This window comes from Polyodon spathula, chromosome 3 (assembly GCF_017654505.1).
Source record: "Polyodon spathula isolate WHYD16114869_AA chromosome 3, ASM1765450v1, whole genome shotgun sequence".
Taxonomy (NCBI): Eukaryota; Metazoa; Chordata; class Actinopteri; order Acipenseriformes; family Polyodontidae; genus Polyodon; species Polyodon spathula.
In genome coordinates this window covers 18,900,043-18,908,823 of record NC_054536.1, presented here as the reverse complement: position 1 = coordinate 18,908,823, position 8,781 = coordinate 18,900,043, and the positions used below count along the sequence as shown (strand labels likewise).

Genomic DNA, 8,781 nt, shown 5'->3' with positions numbered 1-8,781 from the left:
TTAGTGAGTGACGAGTCGCGCTGCACCACACACTGGTTTCATATTTCTGCAGAATGACGCTTCTTTATTTTAATAATTTTGACCAATAATAATAATCACATTCACACACTAACTGAAGATTTTATTAAAACTGAAAATCAATAAAAGTATATTATGTTAAACTAAGTATTTACACAGAAATCGGTGTAGATGTATTCTTTTTTTAATAATACACATGTTAAAACAGATCCTATATTAACATTCTCTGTTAAATGTATTTTTTTAGTGTGTGCTGTGTCCAGACTATTTCTTTGTTTTATTTCGAGGGTGTTTGATTTTCATGACTAGCTACAGTTGTGTGTATGTGTTTTTTTTTTTTTTGTTTTTTTTTTAATATACTCGTGCTGTATTCGTGTCGTTTGCTTCGCTATTTATATATAGTTATTTATTTACAGTGCTTGAATATTTAAAAAAATAAAGAAATCAAACGTGCTCCATAAAAAATGTATTGTAATCGAAACAGATTATATAGTGATTTTAATACAGGTCAAATATTTCAAATAAATATGCTGCTTTGTATATAAATATTCACAAATCTCTTAATTTTGTGATTCTTCGTACATTAATATTCACAAATCCCTATTTTGTGCGGCTTCATATATTGATATTCACAAATCTCTATGCATTTTGTTCTGCTTCATACATTAATATTAACATTTCTCTAATAGTTACCAATTTGACAATTCACTGGAGACAAACACTTATTCTGAATATTAATGTACGTGGCAACACATGAATAATTAATGTACAAATATTTGATAATTAAAGTCTGAGTCAGCAGAAATCGACACTGTGTAACTTTGTGTTAAACTAACAATACCTTTATTGTACAATGAAACTCAAATGTGTTTTACGTTAAATATTTGTGATGAATTTATGGAATCTGTTTACCTTTCCAGTAGTTCTTTACAATTATGATGAAATGCCAACACAGGAACTATTTGATAGTTAACTTTCGAGTCAGTTCAAGTTTATGTCAGTGTTAAACTATCCTTGTCGTTCAGGTGCTGCAGCTCAAGTGAATTCAACAGAACCCTCCAGTGGAAGCGCAGTGACAGGTGAACGAAATGAAAATCTGTAACATTCTGAAATTCAATTAAATCTGCATTACTACTACTAGGACAGCTAATTAATAATAATAATAATAATAATAATAATAATAATAATAATAATAATAATAATAATAATAATAATAATAATGACAAGGGTGTTAGTGACATTTAGCCCCTGCCAAGGCTGTAAATTAAACATTTATTATATCAATAACATAAAAAAATGTTGATCAGCATAACCTACTTACACTGTATGCACATGTTAAAATGTTTCTGACATAAAGACCCCTCGATTTTAATTCTTCAGTTTGTGCTGTTGTACTCTTCGTGTTTTTTCATAACTGGAAAAACTGTTAAGATATTTGTAAAAACTGTGACATACAGACAAATAGTTGTCTAGAGAGACATCCTCTATTTCCAGTCATGTTCTGATAATATGACTAACCTGCTTCATCAGAAATAGATACATGGTTTTCAAGATAAATAAAAAAAAAATGAAATTGTGACATAGACTGTTAAAGAAGGTTATTCGGATGCTTCATTATTGATGGACTAGTGGTCAAGTAGATATGTGCAAGACTCTAAAGTAAATATGTACTATGCCCACCACTACTGCAAATTTCCATGGCCAGAGATGCACATCCCCATTGGGGAATAATAATAATAATAATAATTATAGCAACTTGATGTGCAACATGCAGTAGCCACATGTGCAGCTCCCCAGTGCAGAGTTTCAGCAGTGAGCTGGCTGATACACAGTGAGAGTGCTTTTGTTTCCCCAGGGAGTACCCAGCTGAGACTGAATGGGAGCAGCCCCTGCGCTGGGAGAGTGGAGGTTCTCTATAATGGGCACTGGGGGAGAGTGTGCAGCCACTCCTGGGACCTGCCTGATGCTGAGGTAGTCTGTAAACAGCTGGGGTGTGGGGCTGCTGTTTCTGCACCCCATTCTAAACGCCCAGACGGCCTCCCTGAAGACAGAGTGCTGAATAGCGTGGGCTGCCTCGGGACTGAGTCCCAGCTGAGGGAGTGCAAGTCTGCTCCGTGGGGGAGAAAGGACTGTCAGCATGGGTGGGATGCTGCTGTGATTTGTGCAGGTAGATACATCTCTTGTTGTAAATGGATGTTTGGGTTGCCAATATATTTGTTCAGGGTGGAGTTTCCTCTTTCTATAAACTTCCAGTTCAGGCCGAACCTAGAGTATTACCATAATTCACAGCCTTACCAATGATCCTTCAACAGTGGGGTTTTTATCCAGAAAATGTGACAGCAACTTTAATGGTTCACAGGTGGAGGCCAATGGTAAGGTAATTGTGTCCTCGTTAGGGCAATTTCTTTCATCGGTGCTAACTGGGAGCTTCCACAGCACAGGGGTTGAATACTTATGCAAGCAAGATATTTCAGTTTTTTATTTTTCTTAAAACTGTTTCCCAACATAAAACCAATGTCACCTTACAATAATTGATTCTGAGTTTCAGTGTTTAAAAATAAAATATCAAACAGAACGAAATTTCAATGTACCATTTGTAATTCGGTAATATGAGAGAATTGATCAGGGTTCTGAATACTTTTGCAAGCCACTGTGTGTGTATATATATATATATATTATATATATATATATATATATATATATATATATATATATATATATATATATCAATTATGCTAGATTATAGAATATGCTGCCTTGCTGGTCGAGTAAAGCTCAACTACAATTAGCAAAAAGTATATGATAATTAGTGGGGTGGAGATACTCTGATAGTCCAAGTATATCCCTTAACATGTTTTTTGTCAGCATGTATTAAATTTAAGTGTAAGAGTACCAATCAATGGCAATGAACTTCTGCACTGAGTGATTTAAGCTGATTAGAAACTAATTTCTTTCCTTTCTCCTGGGGTGCTGGCATTTTTTTACTGCAGTACTTACAGGTAGTGTTTTAAAGTGACTCAAAACTTCAGGGCAAATTTGTACAGTTTTTCTTTTTTTATTTATTATTTTCTATTAAGTATAATCTATATGTGTCTATGTGTTTGTTTTAGAATCTCAGGAAGGAAAAGAAGCACTGGAAAAAGGAGGCAAGTGTATTTAAAATTAAATTGTTCTTTTAGTACAATCCAGCATGTTTATATTGTGGCTCTATATACAGTGGGCCCTATATTCAATAGAATTATGCATCTCATGGAGCCAGTTATCTTTTAGAGGGCCTGATTCACGTACCAGCGGTAAAATAGAAGTTAAGATTAGAGGTGTCTTAATATCACTCCTCCTGCTGTAATTCATGAATGTTCCATAACGTTTTATCCATTTCATTTGATTAGCTCCCATGAATAATTCATTTTGCATTCTTACCACCAGTATTACCCTAATAGTAGGACTTTTACCTAATTATCTCCTTCAAATACATTGCCAAGTGTTAAAACCTCCATTACAGTTGGCTGTAGGCACATCGGGATACTATAGCTTGTATTTAAAAAGTCTTTGCTTTAACCAAAAATTGCTTAACAAGGGAGCCCATTTTAACATTCATGTTCTAATATAAGTGTTTTACCTGAGTAACTGTGACGAAGTGCCCGCCCCGTGTATATTTTCTGTTATGTTGTGTGTTTAATGTTGGTGTGTAGTCATTGGTACACGGGATATAAACGGGTCTGTGTAACACGTGTGTTTAAAATGTATATTTGTATTTAGGCACGAGGATTGCACAGCAATTCACGTGCAAGTAAAAAGTAATAATATGTGAGCACGGGGAATTGCACTTTATTAATTCACGTGCAGTTGTACCGAGACTCCAATTGAATGATTGATTAGCAGTCGAGTCTCGGTACAGCTGCATAAAAACAACATGTTTTCACCCACTCACGGTTGGGTGTTCGGTGAGTGGAGAACTGGAGAGAGAGGAGGAGAAATCGTTTGCAATCGCTATACTTGTGTGTTCAAAACTCCCCGTGTTTGTCAGTGTGTCTGTCCGCGCACCGTTTTGTTAAGTTTAGTACGTTTTTGTTTGTCTGTTTATTTTGGCTACCTGTGCCGTGTCCTGTTGTGTTTCTGTTTGTTCAACTGTTTTATTTTACAATAAACCGGCGCAAGCAAACGCCACCATCATTTCATTTCATCCGTCCTGTTTTGTGTATTTCATTCCTTCCTGGTTCTGACGCCACCCACTTTGGCCATCTTTGTGACAGTAACTTATAAAGTTTATTTTTCCTTTGAGCTGTATTTCTGTTACTTTCAAGCAATAGTAATGTGAAATGTATTTTTACATGCTGTGTATCATTTTCTGTGACTAATCATTTGTTTAGTGTTTAAAATCTGTACAATATAAATAATAATCATTATATACCATATCATGCACACACCCAGTATTCATTTGTTTCTCCATAAATCCAGCATCTTTAAAATAACACTTTAGGGTGCCAATTATTCTTACATCTATAATCCTGTAAACATCAACAGAAATTAAAAATGTTACAGTAATGATTCATTTTCCTTACTGGTTTGGGGCACAGAGAAAACATACATCTGACATATCAGCATTCAAACAATCACTGATTTAGTTAAAATGCTTACAATTCCCCACTACAATTTATTAAAGCATACATGCTGCTACAGCTGAATTGCTTTTAGTGGAAAAGATGATTCATAATTATAAAATCATATTTGGGAGTCAAGGAACAAAACATGGCCAATCAAAGAGACACAACAATATGGCAGAAAAGGAAATGCTTCCTCCAGCAAAAAGGGCACCCACCGCATGCCCTTCCTTTATGCCAGGACTTCCTGGAGCTGGTGCGCTCCTCCTGGAGCAACCCAGCGTCTACACCCTCAGCCTCCAGAACAGCAGAGTCTCTGCTGCACACTGCAGGAGCCCAAGAAGCGGGCCTAAGCACATTCCCCACTATCAGGGACACGGTCACGGTGTTGGTGCAAGGTTCCACCTTCACCAAGGGGGATAAGGACCCAACCTGTCCGTCCAAGCCTTGCAGGATAACGGATGCGATGCTTAAAAGAGGTGTACGCATCGGCAGCTCTGTCAGCCAGAGCAGCGAACGCCATGGCTATAGTGGTGCTCCACCAAACCCAGTTAGCAGAGAGGCTACAGGAAAGATCCACGGATGCAGACATAGGGGAGCTCCAGGCAGTAGCAAGGGTGATGACTGACCTAATGGGGAAGTTAGGCCAGGCATCAGGGAGGTCACTGGCGGTTATGGTGGCCACTCGCTGGCATTTGTGGCTGATACAAGCCAAGGTCATGGAGACCGAGAAGGTGGTGTTACTAGATGCCCCATTACACCGGGGCAGACATTTGGGGTGACCGAGGCCGGGGCCTAAGAAAGACCCACCCCCTCCCAACGGCAACGACCCATGGCAAGGCTGCACCCAGGACTCCTGGGTGCTATCGACAATGAGACATGGATATGCTCTACAATTCCGCATAGGTTTGCCGCCCTTCAAGAATGTGTTCCTCACTACCGTCGAACCAGCGAGAGCAATACTCCTTCAACGGGAGAGCGCCAATCTTCAACAGAAGAACGCTGTACATCTGGTAAGTCCAAGCGATGCTGTCAGAGGCTTTTACTCCAGGTACTTCCTGGTGCCCAAAAGGGAAGGCGGTTTCAGACCAATTCTGGACCTCAAGGTCCTCAACTTGTTCCTCAAACAGAGGAAGTTCAACCTGGCGACTGGTTCACATCGATCGACCTGCAAGGCGCCTACTTTCACATCCCGATCCGTCCCGCGCCATGAAAATATCTGTGCTTCGCCTTTCAAGGCAACGCATACAAATTCTGTGTGTTGCTGTTTGGCCTCTCGCTGGAGCCCTGCACATTTTCAAAGTGCATGGATGCAGCACTGGCTCCACTCAGGCTGCGGGGTATTCGGATCCTAAACTATCTGGACGATTGGTTAGTTTGCACGCATTCCAAAATACGTGCAGAGGTGCACACGAAACAGGTCATGTGACGAAGTTAGGGTTCTCAATACATCAACAGAAGAGGAACTTCGTACCGTCTCAGTCCACAGTGTTCCTGGGGATCAAACTCTGTGAGCACGCTTGTCCCACTGTTGGAAGACAGGATTCGGTCGGTGGAGGCCACACTCTCCCTATTCAGAGAGGATGCTCTCCTACAGGTCAAAGTGTATCAAAGGTTGTTGGGGCTGATGGCAGCTGGCTCGAGAATCCTTCCACTAGGGCTGCTGAGAATGTGCCCGCTTCAAGCCTGGGTAAATACTTTCAAGGTGCATCTGGTCCGAGATCGGTACCGTTTGGTGCGAGTATCCAGACAATGCCAAAAGACACTGGAGTGGTGGCTCCATCCAGGCATTCTGCGCCTCAGATCCCCCCTACAGATGCCCCAAGATCTGCAAGCAGTGAGCCTGGCGTTATCCAATTTTTGCCAGCATTTAGCACACAAACATGTGCTGGTCTGGACGGACAAGACCACAGTGGTAGCCTACATAAATCACCAAGGCGGCCTGCGCTTACTGGGTCTTCACCTCCCCGGTGTGGACAACAAAGCAGCAGACCTCCTGTCCAGAAGAGCTCCAGACAGCTCAGAGTGGAGGCTGCATCCTCAAGTGGTGAAACAGATTTGGGAGAGGTTTCGACCTGTACGAGCCAAACTCTTTGCCACAGCCGAGTTCACTCATTGCTCCCTATGGTTTTCCATGGAGAGAGACGGGGCCCCCTGGGAGTAGACACGCTAGCTCACCCCTGGCCACAGGGGATATTGTATGCATCCCTCCGCTACCATTATTACCCCTGACACTAGAGAGGATCAAGGTGGAGAGAGCACAGGTTTTGCTGGTTGCACTCAGATGGCTGAGACGCTGGTTTCCTCTCCTCTCCGACATGTTGTCGGATCAGCCGTGGCAGCTCCTGCTGAGCAAGGACCTCCTGAGCCAAGCAGAGGGGCTATTATGGCACCCGAACCCAGCCCAGCTCCAACTCTCGGTTTGGCCGTTGAACGGAGCCATCTATTCAGACGAGGTTTGCCAGATGCAGTAGTAGAAACACTACAGTCTGCTATGGCGCCCAGTATGCATATAAATGGAAAGTTTTCCAAGACTGGTGGTTTCCTCTGGGGCACATTTCCTGGCAGTGCAATTTCTTAAAGGGGCTTGGAGGCTTCATCCTCCCATGAAAAGTATGGTCCCCAAGTGGGATCTAGAACTGGTACTGAGGGCCCTTATGAGTCCCCCATTTGAGCCCATAGCGTCAGCAGAACTGCGCCCTGTTTCATTAAAGATGGCATTTTTAATAGCCATTACGTCTGCCAGATGAGTAAGTGAGTTTCATGTGCTGTCTATTGATGACGCATGCATGGCTTTTACGGGAAATGACTCGCGGGTAACAATAAGAACAACTCCATCATTTTTGCCAAAGGTGGTATCCTCATTCCATATTAACCAACCAGTGGTTTTGGAAACTTTCGGACCTCCCCCGCACGAGTCAGAGAAGAACCGTAGACAGCACACCCTATGCCTGGTTCGTGCTCTTTGTTGTTACCTGGATAGAATGCGGTCTTGGAAGACAGTCCAACCAGCTGTTTGTCTGCTATGGGTCCCGCTCTAGAGGTCAGGCCCTATCAAAACATCGCCTAGTGCACTGGGTGGCAGATGCGATACGCTTGGCCTGTGAACAGACGGACTCCCCCTTACCGGGGGACATTACGGCCCATTCTACCAGGGGCCAGACGACTTTTTGGGCTCTCCTTCATGGTACCTCCTTAGATGAACTATGCAATGCTGCTACATGGACAGGTAGTCAGACATGTGCGCGTTTTTACCGCCTTGATGTTACAAACCGAGTGAGACCCTCCTTGGGCTCTAGGGTGTTGCAGGAGGCATTGCCCTTAAGCGTCTCGTTGGCTCTGTGGCTATCGCTGTAAGGTTGTACTGTCGGTAATCTAGAGCCACGACAGCTTTCGTACAGCTTCCCATTCGGTAATGGTTGTCATTCAATTGCAAGGGAACGTTAGGTTATTACCATAACCCTGGTTCCCTGAAAGAGAATGACAACCATTACCCTTAGAGGTCGTGTCCCTAGCTGACCTCTGATTTTGAAAGAAAATGGCGATGTGTTACTGTGAGGACTTCCCTCTTCAACAGGAGGTGGGAGGGACTTCCCCTCACAGCAGGGCCCTGATAGGGCTGCTTTTTTGTATATGCTCAGTGATTGACAGTTGATCATGGGTCGTGTCGAGTGGCCAGTCTGGTTGTGAGGGGGGAAGGTGGCAGCCGGAGCCTCTCAGGGGTGGTCTCCCTTGGGCTTGGGAGGGGGCACATCTTTTTTAGGCCCCAGCCTCGGTCTCCAGCCGGAGAACCGGCCACCCCTGGCCGGCGATGGTCTCTTGCTGCCGGCTTTTCCTCTGTCTGTTTGCTTGGCCTGAGGTGGAGGGCGGCGTTCAGACCTAGCTGCCCTATTAGACTGGGAGGGCCACCTAGGGCTCTGGTGATAGGCAGGAAGTCAAGAGTACTTTGAAGTGACCTCCATGGCCTTGTGGGACCTTTCAAGGCTCACATCCACGGTCGCTCCGAATGTCTGCCTCGGTATTATTGGGGCATCCAGTAACGCAGCCTTCTCTGTCTCCACCACTTTGGCCTGGGTCAGCCAAAGATGTCGACGGGCTTCCACCAGCGCTGCTAGAGACCTCCCTGATGACAGAACTAGCTCCCCCATCAGGTCAGTCATCA

At 43.3% G+C, this 8,781-nt stretch overlaps 1 protein-coding gene across 1 annotated transcript; it reads left to right on the top strand.

Moving 5' to 3' along the window:
* The first annotated feature begins 921 nt into the window (after window positions 1-921).
* On the top strand, window positions 922-3,588 carry LOC121312803 (scavenger receptor cysteine-rich type 1 protein M130-like). Its single transcript, XM_041244584.1, has 3 exons — window positions 922-1,097; window positions 1,874-2,185; window positions 3,129-3,588. Exons 1-3 carry the CDS (start codon window positions 1,013-1,015, stop codon window positions 3,176-3,178), a joined length of 447 nt encoding a protein of 148 aa, XP_041100518.1. The 5' UTR covers window positions 922-1,012; the 3' UTR covers window positions 3,179-3,588.
* The last annotated feature ends 5,193 nt before the right edge of the window (window positions 3,589-8,781 follow it).